This window comes from Alternaria hordeiaustralica (assembly GCF_023758085.1).
Source record: "Alternaria hordeiaustralica strain BMP 2776 chromosome Unknown scaffold_2, whole genome shotgun sequence".
Classification (NCBI taxonomy): Eukaryota; Fungi; Ascomycota; class Dothideomycetes; order Pleosporales; family Pleosporaceae; genus Alternaria; species Alternaria hordeiaustralica.
Window position 1 is genome coordinate 1024431 of NW_026056774.1, and position 21555 is coordinate 1045985.

General features: G+C 52.7%; 5 protein-coding genes across 5 annotated transcripts; 3 read left to right on the forward strand and 2 right to left on the reverse strand.

The window, feature by feature from the left end:
• Nucleotides 1-48: 48 nt before the first annotated feature.
• On the reverse strand, nucleotides 49-1885 carry J4E84_001808 (uncharacterized protein; the record flags this gene model as incomplete). The annotated part of the gene is made up of 2 exons (XM_049384438.1): nucleotides 49-481; nucleotides 531-1885. The coding sequence occupies 2 exons, from the start codon at nucleotides 1883-1885 to the stop codon at nucleotides 49-51; spliced, it is 1788 nt and encodes a 595-aa protein (XP_049247794.1).
• Nucleotides 1886-3457: 1572 nt separating this feature from the next.
• J4E84_001809 (uncharacterized protein) lies at nucleotides 3458-13294 on the forward strand (the record flags this gene model as incomplete). The annotated part of the gene is made up of 4 exons (XM_049384439.1): nucleotides 3458-3896; nucleotides 3956-9814; nucleotides 9863-12916; nucleotides 12972-13294. The coding sequence occupies 4 exons, from the start codon at nucleotides 3458-3460 to the stop codon at nucleotides 13292-13294; spliced, it is 9675 nt and encodes a 3224-aa protein (XP_049247795.1).
• An 861-nt stretch (nucleotides 13295-14155) lies between these two features.
• On the reverse strand, nucleotides 14156-15080 carry J4E84_001810 (uncharacterized protein; the record flags this gene model as incomplete). Its single annotated transcript, XM_049384440.1, has 2 exons — nucleotides 14156-14541; nucleotides 14594-15080. The coding sequence occupies 2 exons, from the start codon at nucleotides 15078-15080 to the stop codon at nucleotides 14156-14158; spliced, it is 873 nt and encodes a 290-aa protein (XP_049247796.1).
• A 2235-nt stretch (nucleotides 15081-17315) lies between these two features.
• Nucleotides 17316-18944, forward strand: J4E84_001811 (uncharacterized protein; the record flags this gene model as incomplete). The annotated part of the gene is made up of 1 exon (XM_049384441.1): nucleotides 17316-18944. One exon carries the CDS (start codon nucleotides 17316-17318, stop codon nucleotides 18942-18944), a length of 1629 nt encoding a protein of 542 aa, XP_049247797.1.
• A 716-nt stretch (nucleotides 18945-19660) lies between these two features.
• J4E84_001812 (uncharacterized protein) lies at nucleotides 19661-20773 on the forward strand (the record flags this gene model as incomplete). Its single annotated transcript, XM_049384442.1, has 1 exon — nucleotides 19661-20773. The coding sequence occupies one exon, from the start codon at nucleotides 19661-19663 to the stop codon at nucleotides 20771-20773; it is 1113 nt and encodes a 370-aa protein (XP_049247798.1).
• Between the last annotated feature and the right edge of the window lie 782 nt (nucleotides 20774-21555).

Here is a 21555-nt window from a genome sequence, read left to right on the forward strand (position 1 = left end):
ACAATAGTCTAATTCGGTGCATCAATGATCCTTATACATGCAAGTCTATCAAACGTCCAACTTCTTCTCATCAAGCACACCACCCCTCATCTTTTCCATCCTCTCAGCCGCTTTCCTCTTCTTTGCATCAACTCTCTCCCTGTCCTCTCTCATTTGCCTGATCAACGCGCTCTTTTCCCGGATCTTGTGTCCATAGAGGTAGAAAACCACAGGTATGGGTATGAGCGCAAACTCAATTAGCGACAGCATTGTCGCACTCCAATGTGGGCCAAGACTTTGATACATCTTTGGGCCTGCGAGGGGAAGAGCACCACCCATGGCGGATCGCAAGACGGCGTTTCCAGCGAGAGCGGACGCGGCGTAGATGCCGTAGGAGTGAACGAGGTAGTTTGACGCGTAGATGAAGACGCCGCAGTTTCCGGCGCCGAAGGGGATGCCGGCGATGAGGGGGAAGATCCAGTGGACGTTGGGAGTGCATGTCCTACACATGTGTTAGCATAAACAAGATCCAGGTGAGGAAGGACACATACCAGGCAAAAATCATCTCGCCAACAGGAACCAACACCGCAGCGATGACGACCACACTGACCATGGCCTCTGGGTATGGCTTGCCAGTCTCTGGATCCTTCTTGTGGCTGTTGATCATACGACGAAGCAAAGGTTCCGAAGCTATCGTGATGACACCGCCAATGCCAATACCCATATAACCCAGTCCAACGAGTCCAGGCGACCAACCCCGTAGCTCACCAAAGACGATGGGGTACGAGACGAAGCACAAATACAAGACTCCGTAGACCAATGCTATGTATACGTCCCAGAAGATGCAGATGGGTTCGTTGACCGCCATGCTAAGCGGCCGGTAGAGGTTCTCCCGTAGTAAAGGCCAGAAAGCCTTCTTCTCATCGTAGCGAGAGTAGTATCGGGGGTCGGACGTTTCTTTACGCTTCTTGGCTGACTTTGCGCGGAGGATTGCTGGTTTGTATGTTTCTGGGATCAGAAAGACCATGAACCAGGATGCGCCAGAGCCGATCATGACAACCCAGTTCGTCCACCGCCAGCCGAGGGCTTGGAAGACAAAGCCACCAACGAGAGGGCCGAAGACAGGCCCGTTCATTGGCCCTAAAGACCATATCGAAAAAGCTAATGCGCGGTAGTCTTCCTTGGATATGTCGGAGACGGTGCCTGGAGCATTGGAAATCATAGCCGCGCCCGCGATGGCACCGAAGAAGCGCATAACGAGGATCTGAGCTAGATTGTTCGACAGAGCGCATGGTATGACGAGGATGGTGAAGGATGCGACAGCGATAAGGTAGACGGGTCTCCTGCCATACATCTCACTAAGCGGTGCCAGGAGCAGTGATCCAATCGCCAGACCGCACAAGTAGGTTGTTATCCCCAAGATCACCAACGTCTTCGACTGAATGCCAAATGTTGCCATCATGCCCGGTATGCCGCTTGTATAACTTGTCGAGTACATAACTACGACCAGTGTCGAGAAGCTCATGAAGAAGATGACAACAGCCTTCCTCAACATGGACCAGTCTTCCGGGTCTTCTCCATCCTCGAAGTCAATTTCGAAGCGCGGGTCTTGCGTCGCGTTCGTTGTGACAGTTGCGATCGCATCCTCCTTATCGCCAGGCCACGAGTGCCCTGTATTTCTACTCCATGTATGATGTATCGACGGACGTTGATCCACTGCCGAGTTGATCGAATCGGAATGCGTCGACGCTGAGGATATGGAGGCGCGGTCCTCTTCGATTTCGACGTCCTCGATGACGCGGGACTTGTCTGAAGTGTACGACTTGGGTGACGGCGGGGTGTTCCTTGCGTGTGTCCCTGGTGTCGTTCCCGCGGCCGCGTCTTGGGTAAAGTTGCTGTGCGACATAGTGCTGATGACGGCGCCGATGAGATCCCAGACTCGACCAATAGCGAATGCGTACCGACGAACGAGCTCCCGCTGCTTATTCTAGCAGCATAAAAACTGTATATAAATAATTGAAACGAAAGCGCATCGAGCCAGCTAGTGGTGATGCGTGTAGAGACTCACCCACAACCTCCAATGTCGCGCCTTGGAGCTCGAGATGGGCTAGTCGCGGGCGCCCTTTCGCACTTTCCCGCCTTCATGGTGGCGATGATTAATCTAGCGGGAATAAACCCACAAGGCATAGCGGTGATAGCTGGGGAGAGAGTAACCGAGGCAGGCAGGTGCTGCAGCCGATATGCCGTTTACGGATGAAGTTTGCCCTCCATGAGGCAGCGAGATCGGCTGGAGCTAGCCGCTGTCGTTCGACGGCTTCATTGGGGGTTCGCAGAAAATGTAGGAGATGCTATTGGAGCAGAGAGATAAATGCACTGGAAATGCGAAAGGCAGACAAGGGAGGGGAAGGCGCTATGTTGCTAGCTGTGGAGCTAGGCAAGGGGCCGGGTAAATGCGATTGTACCTCACGCGTCGTCAAACCTCTCACCACCAGGCTTCTCTCAGCTATAGAGACTACAACTCCATCATGCATCATCACGAAGCTCCCACAGACTTGCGCTCAACTACCATTGATGCGCTGAGAAGTAGAACATGCCTCCAATCTGCCGCTTTCTACTTTTGTCGCGTTACAACACGCGCTTCACCAGCACGCGCGTCGGAACGTCTGGATGAGCTCTATCGACAATTCTGTTGTTGTCTGGACGTCTGAAAACAATCTGGCAACTCCTACCTTCACATCAAGGTGATGGACAGCTTCCAAGGTTGAAAAGCAGTAGTGATACTACACTAACACACGTAGGTCGTTCTTTCCATTTGATGCAGGCCACGTCTCCGTCATCCTTGTCATTTCAGCAGCGTTTCTCTCAGCCAATCTGGACTCGTTCCTTCTCTTTTTGCGTTGTCGCTTTTCGGAAGCAACACAGTTTCGTTCTTCCTGTTACTCCCACCTTTACCATACATCCTCCACTTGTTTGATTCGTGGACAGGAGGCAACTGCGGACGTCAAGACCGGCCTGATGGAAGCGTCTAGCATCATTAATCCTGGAAATCAATCGCTATGTCCATCATGGTCTCTTCTTTTGGGACTGGCGAGGCTGAGGGTTTCTCGTAGCGCCGTACAGTGCCTCAGTCACCCATTCGCTAGCCGACATGTCTCCTCATGCAGACTCGTTCACCGGTGGCAAGAGGATTGGCCCGAGACTGCGCTTTGGTGTTCCACGACTTCTGGCAAGGCTCAATGTTCATCGTTCATTGCTCATCGTTGGGGAGGGCGTCTACGCGTTGCTGCCGCCTAGCAAAACAATGCTTGGCACCTAAGTCAACCCTGGTACTGCGCCCTCATCAAGCAGTCGCGTTTTCGACAACACCACCTGCCAACTCTTGCAACATCGCAATATCGCACTTCCGTCGTATTGCGAATTTTCACACTCGTTCTTGCCCCCGCCCGCTGCCTCGTTGCAGCAGGCACTCGAAACAGCCATGGCGTCCGCCGCGCGAGTGCCATTTCTTGAGCAGCAGTACTACCATATAGCGCTGCCCCGCAATGTACCTGGCCGCGAAGATGGCAACCTGCATCGCGTCGAGGAAGCTCTCTTGGAGCGTATGCTTGACGCCGTTGCGAGGCTTACCCCCCATGTCGCTGCAGATGTTGCTCCGCACGTCCAAGGATTGCGGAAAACATTGCTCGCGTGTCAAATACTCAATGTCGACGGAACCATCGGCAAGGCGGCGCTGATGAAGGAGCTTCGCGACTTCAGCCATGGGAAAATGCTTGTTCTGCATATCGCACCTCAGAACTGCGCTTTGCTCGTGTATCCCCAGGACACCTCCGGCGAGCGCAACATCATTTTCGAAGCATTTGAGACATCCGCCACAGCCGACAAGGTGCTTGCTGCCAAAGGCGCGCTACAATGGGACTGTAAGTGACTGACATATACATCGGTGTCGCACATTTACTGATCTTGAACTTACATGTAGTCCCCGGCTGCGCGGTATCTGTCCCAGCATCGACTATCAACGAAGAAGCTTTTCAGGAAGCTGTCGCCAGTTTCATCGAACAAGCTAGCAGCGAGTCGGTCACAAAGTTTGCCGCTATCACCTGGAAGGCAGCCGCCACGATTCCCGAGATCCGAGACACCAGTGATCCCGCTCTCATATCTGGCCTGTTGATGACTATACTGGAGGCCAATGGCGCTGCAGTTGCGGTTCCTGGTCTACGGAAGCGCGTGCGTGACACGGTCAACTTCGATAATGCTCGCACACCATGGAGGAGATCCGCTTTCTACCTGGTCCTCCGAGTAGCAGTCCAGCGTTACTTATATCACCACCTGGGTGCGGAGGTTGGAAGTCTGCACTACAAGACATTGATGTGTCTTCTACATGCACAGCTACTGGAAGATGTCCTGAAGAAAATCCCCCTAGATGCGGCCTTTTCATTACGTCAAAAGCTAGGCCGTCGTCTCGCTAAGCTCACGTCAGACACCCAGGTTGCCAACAGGCCAGCCCTAGGCAGGCGTTACAATCCTCTGCTATCTCTGGAAGGCATTTTCGAGCGCACCCTGGCAACGACTGGCGGTTATCTAAGGCAAGTCTGGCGTACCCATAGGCAGTCACGGGAACGCTACATCCCAAAGCTACGCCACTACGCCCATCCTCGCGAGTTCCAACTTCGCCTGACCAGCAGCGGTCGATTCCTTAGAGACGTCTTAGCTGCGCACGCGTCTCTCCCGCGACCAGAACAACGAACAGCTCCCGAGCTTCTGCAGCTATACGAACGATCTGTGGCTTCTATCAAACCCTACATGAGAGTCATGTCCAGCCATATCGCTTCGTCAAAGCTGCTGGAAGATGTTGTTCTCCCTGTCAAGCAATCAACGCAGCCAGAGGGCCTTCGAGCCATCCAACTGAGCGGCGTGATCTGTGATTACGTAGCCAGGATCAGTGCCGTGGATCAGGCGTACCCCAACGAGAAGAGCCAGCAGCTCCTTCATCTAATGGAACTTTGGGTTCTCATGGATAGAGATGCGGTAGCTTGTTACCCATTGCTCCAGGAATACCATCCGGGGTTCGATCCGGATTTGTTGGATCCCATCGAGCTTCTTACACACGGAGAAATGATTCGGAGTCAGGAAGTACGCAAGTATCTCAAAGCTCGATACCGTGCACGATCAAATGCAGAATGCAGGACTATCTTCGACGATCCTGCCGACGACTGCTTTGCTGTACAGTATTACGACCAGGAAGACCTTCAGGGCGACCTACGCGCCATACGAGATGAGATTGAAGAAGATGCCGATATCGCCTATGAAGCTAAGCGTGTCGAATGGGAAGAAAAGAGCCAGCGCCATTCTCAAACCATCGACAAGCGGAATGAGAAGGAGTGTATCTGGGATGCTTTCGTTGCCTGGGATGGCATGCCTGAGTCACGTCATCGCCTTCCTTGCGAGTGGCATAACCTCAATCAAGAAGCTAAAGGCATCAGGATCCAGATCTACGAGCATCCATTACCAAGCTATGAACCGGCTGCCAAAGCAACACTATTCGAGTTACAATGCCCAGAGGTATTCGCTGCCTACCGAGACGCAACATGGCTTATACTGTCGACCCTGTGTCGCGAACCGACCGATAAGCTTGACCGGATGTCACTGATCCGGGAATACTCGCAGATCGACTCATATGCCAACGAGACCAGCTGCCAAGTGACTCTGGGGTCGTACAAGAAAGCTCATCTAGAATGTCACTACGCAAACTGGGGTTTCCCAATCGGAGTAGACGAAGTCATCCGGACCTGCGGCCTCAAGCCCAGGTACTTTGATTGTCTTGGTGAGACTTGGACAGATAGGTCTGGAAAGGCCTCTTTCTGGCATCACTTTCCTGTAAGACTTCCTCCGACCTCACCGCTCGTGTCTCTTGGACTCGAGTATCCTACATGGCCAACATCGAACGAAGTACAAGCGAACCAAGCTAGATGTACTCAAGGTGTCGGTATCCATGAGTTCACAGCACTTCAAGGTCTCTTGGTAGGCACACATTCGAGGTGGCTTGACCTTCTAAGGGAACTGGGGTCCACCAATCTCAACTTCTCCTCAGATTCTACGTGGTCACTCGTCTTACGTCTGGTATTACAGCTGGGGCCAGACACTGCAGGGGGATCTCGGTTCACAGACGTCCACCGTCCGTTGTCAGATGACAGTTTGTGTAGCAAGCTTCTGCAGCAAGTTCGCTTTCGGCTAGAAGCGATCCGACGGAATTGGCGTGAACCGGTGCAGATGGAGATTCTTGTCACCATTTTGCTCAAGGTGACGTCTCTCACACCGAGCGACCGCATTCGAACCGAAGGCATGCGTCTTCTCCACGAGGCTCGCAAGATTACGGACGGCTGGCGCAGAGAACTACAACCCATGGTCACAGAGGATCCTAACGTCTTGCAATCAGCTATCTGGGCTTCCCTCTTGTGCAGGCGGACCATACACATTGACGATGAGCAGCTCAAAAAATCGGAAGTTCTTCGCATGTATCTCGATGCGTCGATCTCGCTGCATTACAATTTGACCGGAAGATTTGACCAAATGCCATACAACATGCGCAACGCCATCGTGCAAGATACTTTGTTTACTTATGAGCATCGCGAACTCATAGTGGAGACTATACTAGCGGATCCGCAGACCTTCAGGGCATCTTTGAACACGATGTGGCACGTTCCTGGAGATTACGATACTATCGAGCCCGTGCTGGAAGTCGTCCCTGATACGTGGTATCTGTCATATACACTAGAGTCGACCGCGGATCAGCATTCGTACTTTGTGCATTACAACTACGTCTACGGTACATTGCTTATTGATGGACAAGAAATGGGAACGTTGCCTCTGGCATACCGCTCGCACACAGACTACATCCATTTGTTCGGCACTAGGAACCCCATTGTCTTGCCTTCTCCCCTTCGAGGCATGGACTTCGCAATCGCTGAGATGGGGCTGTTCAGCAACCATCGAATTCATCTTGGCTGGCGTAACGGCCGGCTGATCATCCGTGCCGATCAGAAGGGCGAACTGATCGAATTCATTCCTAGTGGTGTCTTTGGTTCAGATCTCCCGAGACCATTAGTAGAAAACTGCTACCACTGGCTTCATGTCTATAAGGGTCATGTCGAGATCCGTCAGCAGAGCCCGTGGAGATTCAAGCCAATGAACTGGTGGGTACGCTGGCACCCTGCTGGCTTCTACCACGCCGTTCGGCGATTCGAAGAGCCAACGCAAACTACACTGCTGGAACCTGGAAGCGAACTTTTCAAGACTATTGCACAGATCTTTACACATTTTGAGCATCCGTCTCAAATCCTGGTGTTCGCATCGCACAGTGCTAGGGGCACGGAATCATCAGACTCTGACTGTAGGGTCACAGTGGAATTGAAGCGAATGGAACTTAGCTTTCACATCAACAGCGAGGGCCTACTGCAGTCTTCGCGGCTCGGTGCCATCATCTCACCTATTCAAGACGCGGGAACTTGGTATGGATTGCAGAGCAAGATCGTGATCCAATCCGTTGCCAACCACCGTCAAAAGAGTATACTGGTACTCCTGGGCGATTTCCGAGTCTCGAAGGATGGGCCTCATGTAACCGTTGGCATCGAGATGGGCAGGGGTGAATACCTCAAATTCGCAATCAATGACGTCTTAGGACGTATCGACTGCGCGCCCGAGCCGCGTCTACTCTATATCAAGGCTTTGCTGCATGCTTACACCTCGCACATCGTTGCCGACCCGCTCACACGGCGAACGGGAACTGAGGAAGCACTGTACCTGCTCCAGACAGGAGCCTATCAACCTTGGAGTCCACTACCAAGCGACTTGATCGCTAAACTGAAAGATGTCGCAGATTTATCGCCAAAGCGAGGCTATTATCCAAAAGACACAAAGGTCATGGAGACAACTGTCTGGCGTCCCGAATGCACAGTTTCCATGCAGGACGATCGATATACCACTGTTGTCGCGAGCATATTGCGAAAGTCTGCGAACTTGTCTCAATTCTTCTCTGATTGCGAGTTTCAAGAAGCAATCAAACTGGAACCTGACGTCATCCATTTGGCGGCCCGCGCGATAGTCAGATCAAACGTGAATGATCGGAAAAAGAGTGGCCACTGGGACGTTGTTTATACTGCGCGCGATGACCGAAAATCCTCAAAGGATCGTCTAAATTCGTTTGAAGTATCGAAGCTTCTTCTGGATTGGGAGCCAACTTGCTCGTTGGAGGCTACACTGATTACTCTTCTTCACGATGCTCCGGTCGTGGGCGGTTACGATAAATGCTATCGCAAATGTTTGCTCACTGATCACCTCGCTGTCGACATCAAAGCGGAGTGGGGTGCGCTTGCTCAAAAGTCACTTCAGTGCAATGTCGACGACAGGTTCAGCCTGATGTTCCTACTGGCAACTATCGCTTTCTCGTCGGATGTGGATCTGAACCTGTTGCGCGTCCTCATAGCTTTCGCGATGATTCCAGCGATACGTGCTATACCGGCTCCCAGTCATGCCGCCTACTTCCACTTTCGAGCTGATGGAGCGCCTCCCATGTCGTATCTGATATCCTTGATGGAAAAGTCACGGATGCCTTTTTCTGAAACCGGCTTCAAGAAACGCGCACAGCTCGTCAAAGCCGAGAGCTTGCATGGCCCCAATGTCGATGAGTCTTGTGAAGCGCTAGCTAGGTCCATCCTAAAGCAGTGGCCCTCTTCTGAGATCGAAATGCAGAAGTTAATCGCAATTGATCCAACATATCTGAACGTGGATTGGGCTCTGGCTGATGTGGTTCCAGAGTGGACCCGTCTTACGCGCAACCATGAACTGTCGCTTTATCTGGAGCAGGTACAAGAGGTACTCTACCGCGTAACTATCGGCCGTGTGGAGGTCGACATAGACAACAAGGTCACGCCAAAGGCGAAGCTGTTACCTCTCTCCCTATATTCTACAAGATCTAGGAAGAACGATGATCTATCGCTTTCGGAACTATTGAAGGCTCCAATCGTCAGCATTCAAGTGCCCAGGGAGATGTGTCCTCGCGCGGTCGGTTCTTACGCCGGAGCTTTAACCATGAGATCGGGCAACATTGCGCATCATCCTGGCAAGATCAACAACTTCATGGGTAACTACCAGGATAAGAGGGCACCAATCCATCCTCGGGCATCCAAACAGCAGCCACAAGAAATTGGTATGCTGAGGAATATCGTCGCCAACTTCAAAGACCCGAGTTCTTTCGTGCAGTGTAGGTATGCGAAAGAAATGGATGCGAGTATTGCCGCTCTCGAAAAGCACATCGCCTACGCGCAAAAGACCTCTGATAGCTTGCATTCCAGAATCACCGGAGGCGAGATCACGTCCGCGAAACAAATTGCAGCAAATGCAGTTGAGCACGTCCGCTATTCACTTCAATCCCATCATCCACAAGCCAAGTGGCTCCAGTTAGTAGATACATGGCCCAGGATGACGAATGTCGAGCTTCTCACTGAACTCCGAGCAACTTCAGGCACTACTTTCGGCGCAGGCACGAAAGAAGCGATCGTGGCTTTCGGGGTGGCCACAAGTAGACTCCAACAGATACACCGCATCCAGGATGCGCAGAAGAGACAAAAAGAACAACAGGAGCGAGATGAATGGGCGAACTCTGGCCATAGCAACTGGAATCCCGTGAACTTTCCGGACTGGCTTCTGCTCGAAATCGACGGCGACATCCTGATCCGAGAAGAGCAAGTACAGGTCGCCTTAGCGACTGTCTCACCCCAGTCAGACCAGAACTCAGTCTTGCAACTCTTGATGGGTAAAGGCAAGACGTCTTGCATCCTCCGTAAGTGCATCACCGGACCTTGAGCTCAACAGAAACTAACTTTCATAGCTATGGTGGCGGCTCTCCTTGCTAATCAAGCCGATCTTGCTCGCGTCGTGGTCCCAAGAGCTCTCTTGCTCCAGTCGGCGCAGGTGATGCAAGCCAAACTAGGCGGACTAGTCGACCGCGAGCTGATGCATATCCCCTTCTCTCGAAAGACGCCTCCTACCGAAGCATTGATGGATCTTTACGCAAAGATGCACTCAAGATTGCGCGATCGCCGTGGTGTACTCATCGCATTGCCAGAACATGTGCTCTCTTTCAAGCTGAGTGGACTACAACAACTCTGCGACGAGAACCTCGAATCAGCATCCATGATGATCGAGACACAGCGCTGGCTGGATCGACACACCCGCGACGTTCTGGACGAATGCGACGTTTCGTTGGCAATCAGGACGCAACTCATCTATCCATCCGGTACGCAGACCACAGTGGACGGCCATCCGATGCGCTGGCAGGTTATCCAGGCATGTCTTCACTTAGTGAAGGACTTTGCTTCAAATGTCCAGTCACAATGTCCTCGCAGCATCGAAGTGGTCAACCGCGGCAGCAGTGGGTTTCCTCTCATCTATTTCCTGCGCAAAGACGCCGAGGATTACTTGACCAAGCTATTGGTCATGATTATCTGCAAGGGTCAGACACCGTCGATACTGCCCTGTGCCGAATACCCCGTCTCCCTCATGAATGATGTACAGGCCTACATCTCGAAGCCCACAGTGCGTAGTCAGACGATATCCACGATCGTCAGCTTCTTCCGAGACAAGCCAACTCTGATGCGCGTGGTCAACTTACTCCGTGGCATGTTCGTTCATCGTATCTTGATTACAGCTCTCAAGAAGCGCTGGAACGTGCAGTATGGATTGAATCCGATACGCGCGCCGATAGCGGTACCATACCTCGCTAAGGGTGTGCCCTCGCCTACAGCAGAATGGGGTCACCCCGATGTTGCCATCACCTTGACGTGCTTGTCATTCTACTATCAAGGTCTGACCGGCTCTCAGTTCAAGGAAGCCTTCGCGCACTTGGTCAAGACGGACGAACCGAGCATTCAGTACGAGAAATGGTTTCCGAAAGGAATTGACATCCCGAAGGAGTTCGACGACTATGCGACAATCAATGCCGAAGATACAAGACAACTGAGTGAGCTCTACCAGATCATACGCTACAGTGCAGCCCTAATGGATTTCTATCTGAACAACTTTGTGTTTCCAAAGTACGCAAAGACCTTCAGCCTCAAGCTTCAGGCATCTGGTTGGAACCTCTTTCCATCAAGTCAGGACAATCTTGGACCCCGTGTGACCGGTTTCTCGGGTACGAACGACTCTAGGCACCAACTTCCGCTTTTGGTTCAACAGCAAGATCTCCCCCAGCTAGCACACACGAATGCCGAAGTCCCATACTACCTTCTAGCACCTCGTAACCAATCTTATATGCGCATGACCTCATCGCATGGAGCGCGTTGGACTGAAGCAGCTTTGATCGAAGACCTTGCAAATCGCTCCTGGCAAAAGCAATACGCTGGTCATTACCAGTCTTTCCGTCTCCCATACGGAGCCAACAACATCCATCTGAAGAGTCGAATTAGAATTCTCATCGACGCTGGTGCGCAGGTTCTTGAGCATTCGAACAAAGACTTTGCCAATGCTTGGCTTCATGCGGATGAGGGAGCAGCAGCAGCTGTATACTTCGACGCCGATCATCGTGCATGGGTATTATATCGTACAGGAAGACGCATACCACTAGTAGCATCTCCATTCGCCGAGGATTTAGATCGATGTGTTGTATACCTGGATGAGAGTCACTGCAGAGGCACTGATATCAAATTCCCACCACATGCGCGAGCTGCCCTGACTCTCGGTCAGCATTTGACGAAAGATGCACTGGTACAGGCGGCCATGCGACTTCGACTTCTTGGTCAAACCCAGTCAGTCACGTTCTTCTCACCGATTGAAGTCCACCAGGGTATATTGGATCGGCTACCAAATAAATCCAATGAGTTTTATCAGCCCACTTCGGGTGACGTCCTTCGCTGGGTGTTTGGTCAAACTTGCGATACTATGGAGCAGCTCGAGCCGTCCTATTTTGCACAGACCTTGCAGTATTTGCAGCAAGAGCAGGCACAGTTGGAGTATCCCGAATATCTGCATGATGCTTTTTCACGCGATGCTTATCTCGCAACGGTCCGCATCAAGGAGGCTCTTTCACTGAAACAGCTATACGAGCCAAGGGGTGAGCGTCACCGCCGTGCTGGTCCCAACGCTTCCACCATCGTATGGAAATCTTCGCTGCAGGGTATCTATACCAAGCTTGTAAAACGCAAGAAACACTTCCAAGACCGAGGTTCAGCGGTCCATGCATCAGCACTAGAGGAGGTAGAAATTGAGCAAGAACGTGAGGCTGAGCGCGAGGTAGAAGTCGAGGTTGAAAACGTCCGGGAAGTACAACAAGCCATCCTCTTCAACCCATATAAGACGAAAAAGCTGCATGAAGACATCCGACATTTCGTAGAGTTCGGGCGTCTCGTCCCTGGAAGCGATGCCTATCAACCTCTGTTTTCGGTATTGGGACGGATGACTTCACTAGGCCTCAAGCATACGGTCCATTCCTCGATGAAGTCCGGTTCGTGGATCTCAGCGGAATTCTCTCGTACAATCGAAGTCTATGCGCCCAACGACAATTACCTCCGTTCTTCTCACTGGATTCTCTGGAGTACTATCAGCCAACAAGCGCTGCTTGTTAGCCCTGAAGAAGCCAACCAGCTCATCCCAATCATGCAAGAGCGACAAGCGCTTCAAGATAGTGGCAAAGTTCACCTGATCATCTACGCTGCACCTGTTACACGAAGGATGCTTCATTTCAACCAGCTTGACTACTATGCGATACCGGCTTTACCTGCGGATTTCCAAGCTCCAGTCTGGCTTCGAGTCGAAATGGGGCTTTTCGCCGGGCGCCTGTACCTTGAATGGGACGAGTACTACCTACTGCTGGAGTACCTTGGTCTTGATGAGAACCTATCCCAGCACCCTCAGAAGGATGCATTCGCAAAGAAGCCTCTTACTTTTGGTACGTATTCTCCGAACATGTAACAGAAAACAGTTTTACTAACTATGGTGCACAGTACATGAATGGCTTGCTCTGCGCCGCAAGGGTCAAGACTTCGAGCACACTCCCATGGGTTTCATCACTACTGGCAAGCCGCTTACGGAGAGTCACCCGTTCTTCCGCAAGCTCGCACTTGGAGACGATCCGGCTTTGCGTCAGCATGTCGCCCGAGCTGTACCCGGCCAGCTCGATGCTCAAGACGAGGAAGACCAAGATGACCACGACGACGATGAGGAGTTTGTTCCGGCCGTTGAGCATGTTGATGACTCGGAAGGCGAGGACGAAGGGTTTGAGTCGAGTGGCGATGAGGCCTTCTTGGATGCGGAGGAAGGGGAGTAGACTTAGGTGCCTTGTGCATCAGTTGGCCCATGTATAATAGCACGATAGTAACAGGAAAAGGCTCACACGCTATTCGCGGTGAGCTCAAAATTACACTTTCCCCGTGCATGACGTGAAGTGTGATGATTGATACACTGCTGGCGAAAAGGCATAGGTAGGAGATTAGCAGGATAATCGTCAGCGTTCATTACAGCTGCGCCAGGAGTGGTCATCTTCGTGTCGCATACGGATTTTAGACCCCCCTCATCGATACGGGGTTATCAAGCCACACCTGATAACGCAAATCTATTCCTGATGAAACATTGCAACACGATCTGTTCTGACGCTAGAAGGACGGGATACGGAGATTGCGGGAAAGGGCCAGATGCGAAGTTAATATATCTTGATTAGCCGATCCGGTCGACTGGTACTAAATGTAGCTATATCCATATAGTATGGTACAATTGAAGGGTATTTCGGCATGCACGACAAAGGTACATATTGGGCGCGTCCCGCATTCAAACATCCTTCATTCTTCTTCAAAGATCTTTCTCCCATCCTTGGCGGGTGTGGCGGTGCCTCGTCCGGATATGCGGCTCTGCGAAGCCACACCTTTGGCGCCAAGCATCTCCAAGACCTGCAACGTGTGTTTGTCCAACTCGGGTCCGGCGGTGGAACGGAGCTGATCGTGCTCATACGGATTCGGTCGAGCTGACGCGGGTGTACATGGGGAAGCGTGTGGTCTTCCATACGGCGAACTTCCTCACTGCAAAACTGCAAGGTATAAGTCTTCATTCTGTATGATTCCAAAGTCCGCCTTCGTAACGCCGTTCCGTCTATCGCGCTTCTATGGTACTACTGCGAGTGTATGGAATGAACTTACTATATGGCGAATAGCACGAAGATCAGGACGAAGACGTTGGCAATGGGGTGCGAGACGGTCTGGTGGAGCATGCTCTTCGCGCCTGAGGTTCGGTCTCCGCTCTCGGCTTTCTTTGCGAGGTCAATGACCCATTGCGCTGCCTCGTCGCCGAACAGGTCGAAGTAGTTCAGGTGCTTGGACATGTCCTTGTCCTTGGTATGGGGTGCGCAGATAGGGTCGCCAGGCTGGCAGTACTCGCGGAGCTTGCCAGCGTCAGCGTAGGGTTGGAGACCGGCGTTCTGCTCTGCGGTTCGTGGCGCGCCGCCATCCGAGATCTCGCCGCCGCCGTGGGTGAAGGACTGGTTTGCGGATCGTCGCGTGGGGCCGAAAGCAAGTGCTGCTACGACTGCGGAAATGTTAGTATAGGTCTCGACGTTGACATAAGATCGGAGTCGCACCCTTGGATCCGGGCGCACTTGAGATGTTCATGGGTGGGTTGTCTTCCTGAGTGCAGCCCCAGAGTGGACCGCCACCACCACCGAGCACGTCGAGCGCGACACTTCCACCCTGGCTGAAACCCATGACAATGAGGTGGCTGTCCGGACACCTCGCAGTGTAGTTCCTCATCTGCTCGGCGCCATTCATAGCCCCCTCGTGCGACGATATGCACCATCGCTCTCCGCCGTTCATGGCCCAGTACTGCACATCCTCATATCCGCAGGCCTTGGGGTTTTCCTTGGTGTTGAGCGCATTGCACACTTTGCCGACTGTCTCGATGACGTGGCCCGGGTATGGCGAGGTAGAGCCGCGGGCGAGGAAATGATGGTAGGTTTGGCATTCGTCGGTCTTGAGGGCCTCAAACTGGGGGCAGTCTTCGAGCTTGGTGCACACGGCGAATGCGGTGGAGGCGTACAAAAGCGCCGAAAGCGCTATCCGGGGTATCATGGTGAATGTGGAGAATGAGAGGAGGGAGCAACGCAAAAATGAGTGACTCGTCAACGACGGCAATAGCGGCACGTATGTCGGGGGCGGATTATCGAACAAGCAGGGAACACGGCAGACTCTCGCTCAAACACACGGCAAAGGGAAAGTCGGCGGAAGGTGACAAGATGGAGAAGCCGTGGAAGCAACGTCGAAGATGAGGTGGGGACTAGCCATCGATCTCGTTTCACCTCCTGTCATTCCTGGGGAAAGGCATGCGCGTACCACAACGTGCCAAGCAGGGAGTCGACATGCTTGACGCTCCTGCGTGGCCCCGAAAGGTTTGAGAATGGTGATGATAGTCGTAGGCCAAGCTTTTTGGCGCCGTCCCGCCCGGAAAGAACGGCTATTAGGGCCCCCGTGCGCCTCACAGCCGCCTCACAGCCACTCCTGCGCCGCACCTTGGGAACCTGCAGAGGGTACAGTGCGTGCGGAAACGCGAGACATCCTTTGCGATAAGAGAGAAGAAGAAGAAGAAGCGGCACAGTGTAAGATCGCGATTGTGGCCGAGGTCTGAGGATCGGTGGATCGAAGATCGCGTATGAGGAAGCGACAGATGGGAAAATGAAGGCGCATGACTCAGCTGACGCGTAACCCGAAATGCGTGCCCACTCGATAGGGGCCTCTCGTCAACTCCTACTCCATGCGACCAACAACCGACAATACCCACGACTTCATCCCACACTGACTTCAATATCTTACTCTCGTCTGACCTACCTGCTCCAGATATTCCGGAGAGATACTCGGTCTTCCCCACGTCTTACTGACTGAATTAACAGCCTTTCTGGCCAACAAGGTCTATTCCAAGAGCGACACGATTCATCTTTCCAAAGCGACATGCCAGCAGCAGAACACTGCGTCTTCCTATGCGACTTCCCTTGCGACATGCGACTCCACAGATACATCCAAATCGGTACCTTGCAGCGGAACCGGAGTAATGATTGATGTGCTGCGACCCATGGAAACCGTACTGTTGGCTATTTCGATTCAACACCTTATGCGACCATCTACCGAAATACACGGCACTGTGTCTTCGCACAGCGACCATTGAAGGAGAACTCAATTCTCGACCGGGTTCTTCATCTCGTCCACGGCCTCTAGTATGGGATGAAAGTGCCTCTGGACATGTCTGCGAACCTATCAACACTCGAAGCGGACATTTGCCGTCGAAGTTTATCGCATAAGACTGGCCTTGGCTCTCCCAACTCCTCCGCCATGCCAACCGTCCGTGCACTCCGGTTTCCAAGTGCCTCACTTTCACTGGATGTAACATGATGAGATTATGGACTGCAGCCGATGTTTTACCGCGCGAAATTTTCGCATTCACTGCCAATGCGACGCGGCATGTCCTTGTCGCGGATGGATCCTTCGGGTTCCTTCCCATTTCGTCCCGGAAATGGCCTATACACTGGATCAACGTCTGTCCATCGTCTGAATACTCGGAGGGTTCCTGTAATCTGGGACACGCTCACACCTACACATGGCTATGTGAGGACTTGGGCTTGATGGACTTCATCGCAACATGCCCAGACCGATGACGACAGCGGCCAAGCTGTCGGGTGTGACACCGGCCTGCTTCGGCGCGGTTCTCGCGTTGTCAGATGCGGCTCTCGCTAGCGCGGTCGCTCCCGACGTGGATGACCATCAGACGTCACCAAGACCCTTCTCCGCATCATGTTGCATCGTTTGATAGGAACGGCAGCGTGGGAAGGCTGCGCATCGTCCGGAAGGACCCAGCATGCCGCACTTGCGCGTTTCGCGAAACACCAGCTCGGTTCCTTTACTAAGAGCTTCATCTATACGGCATCTAGGGAGGCCCACATACCTGAAGTGGATAAAAGTACCATTCCGTCTCCACGCCTCCGCGAGACCCTGCCTCCAAGACCAGCCATCATTGGGTGCACAGTCCCCGTTAAAGTGCGGACACATTCTACGATACGCTACTACCAGCTACTGTCTTGGTCCGCGTGCGATGTGCGTTAATACGTAATTCTCCATGTCCTTGGTTTCCTCCACGCTGCGCTGTGACCAGTCTATCGTTCTTTCCCGCATCTATTTATCCTCTCAACTTGGCCCTCCTCAAACGTCTCCATTGACAAGTTCGTTTCTTGGTCGCATCTTCCTCGTCACTTCGATTCCCCCGTCTCGACCACACTCACTCGGTACATGCAGGCGTAAGTGCTTGGTCTCCCTCTAACCATGGATCACAAAGACGTCCCTTCTGCCCACGGCAACCTTCCCATGCAACATACACACGACCTCGACAACAAGCCCAAAGCTCTCAATGATCTGCCCGTATCTGCCCAGCGACCTACAGTAGCCCTTGCAGCAGACCCTACTCACGATCCGGAAGACCCTTTGCGACAAAAGAAGCACGGAGACCCCGAAAAGCTCGAAACCTCCTCCGAGCACGACACGAACCTAGGCGACGTATCCGATATCCAAAATGCAAGCAAACGCCCCACAAGCAGTGCAGGAACGAAGAAACTCAACACAACACAAACTGTCATCATCTTCATGACCAATGAGATCGGCATCGGTATCTTGTCATTGCCAGCCGCTCTGAACACCCTTGGGTTCTTCCCGGGTATCATTGCCATTGTCGGTATGGGGATGCTTAGCTTGTACACTGCCTACAATCTCGTTCAGTACTGGCGCAAGTATCCTTACATGCTCAACATTGTCGACTACGGACGCGTCCTCGGCGGTCCCTGGCTCGAAGCTGTCTTTGCCATTGGCTTCCTCATCAACATGGCTCTCATCAGCGCATCGGCAGTGGTCACTATTTCGATCGGTCTCAACACCGTCAGCGAACACGCGACCTGCACGGTCGCCTTCTCGGTCGTTGCGGCCATTGCCATGTGGGCCATGTGCGTACCGCGTAGTATGCGTTTCGTGTCATGGGCATCGTGGCCCTGCACCATCTCCATCTTCTCGGCCGTCATGTTCGTCATGATTGTGCTTGGTGTTCAGGGTCCCCGCAATGCGGGAGCACCTCTCAACCTGAAAGCTATCGGAAGTCCCACCTTCACTGAAGCTGTCGCGGCGTTCCTGAACATCGCCTTTGCTTTCAGCGGCAATCAAGCGTTCCCGACTGTCCTTGCTGAGATGGAGGACCCCTCTCGCGACTACCCACGCGCTGTCACCATTGAGAAGTGCGCCACTACCACTATCTACTGCATCGTCGCTGCGGTCGTCTACGCCCTTTCCGGTGAATCCGTCGCTTCGCCAGCGCTCGGATCTCTCCAACCCTTGATGGCAAAGGTCGCTTACGGAATCATCTTTGTTGGACTCCTTGGCACTGGTTTGGTGTTCGGCATGACCGCCGCGCGCTACCTGCACGTCTTCTTCCTGCGCGAGATCGGCACTCGCCAGGCCAAGAAAGATGGAAGCTTCAACGCTGAAGTCTCATCTAGCGCGTCCGGGTCGTCGCGTGGCCGCCGCGCTTCCATCGCAATGGGTGACGTCGGTAACAAGACTGAATGGGCTGTCTGGATCTTCTCGGTTACCCTGTTCTGGGTCGTCGTGTGGATCCTCGCCAACGCCATTCCGGTGTTCAGCTCCCTTCTCAACATTTCCGCCGCGCTTCTGCTATCATGGTTCACCTGGGGTGTTACTGTGCTTTTCTGGTTCCATCTCAACTGGAACGGCAAGTGGCGATCAAGTACAAAGAAGCTTGCGACGGCCGCTCTCAACGTGTTCATCATGTCGGTCACGCTCTTCATGATGGTACCTGGCATGTACGCCAGTATCCGCGCTTTGATGAACACGTTTGCCACAACAGATGTTAACGGCGCATTTACATGTGCGGACAACAGCATCTTGTAAAGACTTCACGTTCTTCTGGATATATGAATTAAGCTTTTACCTTCACAGGCTACGAAGTAGTCCACCTCAAAATCTCGCTTTGTTCCTTTTACAGCCTCGTCACAGTGTCCAGTTCGCCTAGAGATGCTAACTCGACGCGTCGCAAAACGAAAAACATCGAGAGTCATGCGCGTTGTTGTCTTTCAGGAACTGTCGTGACAGGTGAACGCGACTGCCTTTTCGGGAAATAGGTCACGGCCACCACCGAGGAACGACCGCGACTACCAACGACAACCGCTGACCCTACATTTAGGTCCTAGTATATGCCTCCAGAAAATATCAAGACGTTCCTTGCACTTCTGACACTGGTTTGGCAGGTCTCTGTCGTGAGTACCCACATAACAGAACGTGGTCGAGGCATGACATCACCTGCGCATCATCCCGGCATCCACTTCAAACACCACGCCGTTTTGCCGCCTATACATTAGGGTCTTATGGATCTATTCCCGAACTTGTGGTACCCATGCAGGAACAACCGCTGCGTATAGGCCGGAAATGAATGTAAGAATCATCGCCGCATCATACAAGGTGCTCGCCATGATGCCGACGACTTGCCGTGTCGTCGATCTACATGCTGCGCGAGTATAACAATAGATATCAGGACGTGCTGTCTCGATTTCAGGTCCAAGTAGGATTCTTTTGTCGTACGAGAATCCCAGTACTATCGAATCGCAAAGATGCAGCACGTCCTTCAAGCTGGTCTATCCTCTGGGATGTCAGCCGTCACTGGTATGCACAGCGGCAAGCACACCAAGCCTAACCCAGTCGACCCTTCCTTTGATGGTCTCGCAGCTGTCATGCCAGTAGATTGGATCCCAACCGCCGACAAAAAGGTCACATACAAGGGCAAGAACGGAGATGTCCACGCTCCGCAACTGTGCATCGGTGCCTGGCCTTGGGGCGACACTTCTACCTGGCACTGGAAGCCCGAGGAAGAGCCCCATGTCGCCGCAGCATGGAAGCACTGCGTTAGCAAAGGGGTCAACTTCATCGACACCGCCCAAGTCTACGGCACAGGCATGAGCGAGACAATCTGCGGAAGACTAGTCAAGGACATGCCAAGAGACAGTTTCGTCATGCAAGACAAGTACTTTGTCGTACCCCAAGCAAAGGACGTTCTCCATCCCACCATGGCTCCCCTCAAAAAGCTCGAAACCTCACTCAAGAACTTCGGCCTCGATTACATCGATGTTTACCTCGTCCATGGCCCCATTCACCTTCAAACCATCCCCATGATCGCCAAAGGCATGGCCGAGTGCGTGGAAAAGGGCATGACCAAGATCGTCGGCGTGGCAAATTACAGTCTCGCGGACATGATCAAGATGCAAGACGAACTAGCCAAATACGGCGTTCCCCTCGCCATCAACCAAGTCGAATACTCCGTCCTCCGCCGCGAACCCGAGCTCTCCGGTCTCCTCCAGGCCTGCAAAGAACGCGGTATCGTCTTGCAGTCCTACTCTTCGCTCGCTCAAGGTCGTTTGACTGGGAAGTACACGGCTGATAACCCGCCGCCAAAGTCATACCGCTTCTCCAGCTACGATATGAAGGATATCGAGCCGGTTAACGCGGTGCTGAAGAAGATTGCAGATAAGCGCGGTGTACCACAGAGTGCTGTTGCGCTGAACTACAACATGTGCAAGGGTATTACGCCGGTATGTGGTGTGAGGAAGGAGGAGCAGGCTGTTAGCAATTGTGCGGCGCTGGGGTGGAGGTTGAGTAATGAGGAGATTAGGGAGATTGATGGGGTTAGCTTTCAGGGACATACTACGAGTTTGTGGCAGCAGGGTTAGATGGAAATGGGCGACGCTGGTCCGGAACTGAATGAGCAATGATGTAGCTCCGTATGAGTGTGCTGAAGTATTAACATTATACGCCTATCTCAGTAAGAAACGAAGGCCTTCTTCATGTGCATATCGTTGCTGAGCAATTATACTCGGGTGCTGTCCGACACTACCACAGAGAATACATTCTGTATCAAGATCCCTGGAAACCGATTTTTGTATACCCATGCCTTGTATTCCTTCTTGTAGCGATGACGGTGAGCAGGGATGCCGGCCCGATGGTTGTTCTGAGTAATATCGTCCATCCACGGCTCAGATGCCTCGGACTTGACTATTATATCCACATCAAGCTGCTTGTTGTAAGAGTGAATCCATAATTCCTCGACAGATTTCCCGAGAAACTTGCTCCATCGGCGTTGAGAGATAGTGGAACTGTTCAAGTCGGCAGGTCGAACTCGAGAGTTGTTGATTAATTCTTGGAACTGCGTTTCGAGATCCATTGCTCGCCTGCTAAGCGTCCATGGAAAGCGATGCGAGTGGACAGAGGGGACAGAGCTGATGCCGCTAAGCTTGACGGCAAATTCCGGGTGCCTTTTGCATACTCGAATAAGCGGAGCTATGTTAACGCGAGGGAAGGTTTCATCGCAGCGGAAGGTGAAGGAGGTACTACCGACCAAGGAGTGTCCTTTATGCGGTAACAGAAATGTCTCCATGTAGGCGGCGAGGTATCTGAGAGGGACTCGATGTGTGAAGTGCTGGTATTGCAATGGAAGCGCTTCTTGCCGAATCTG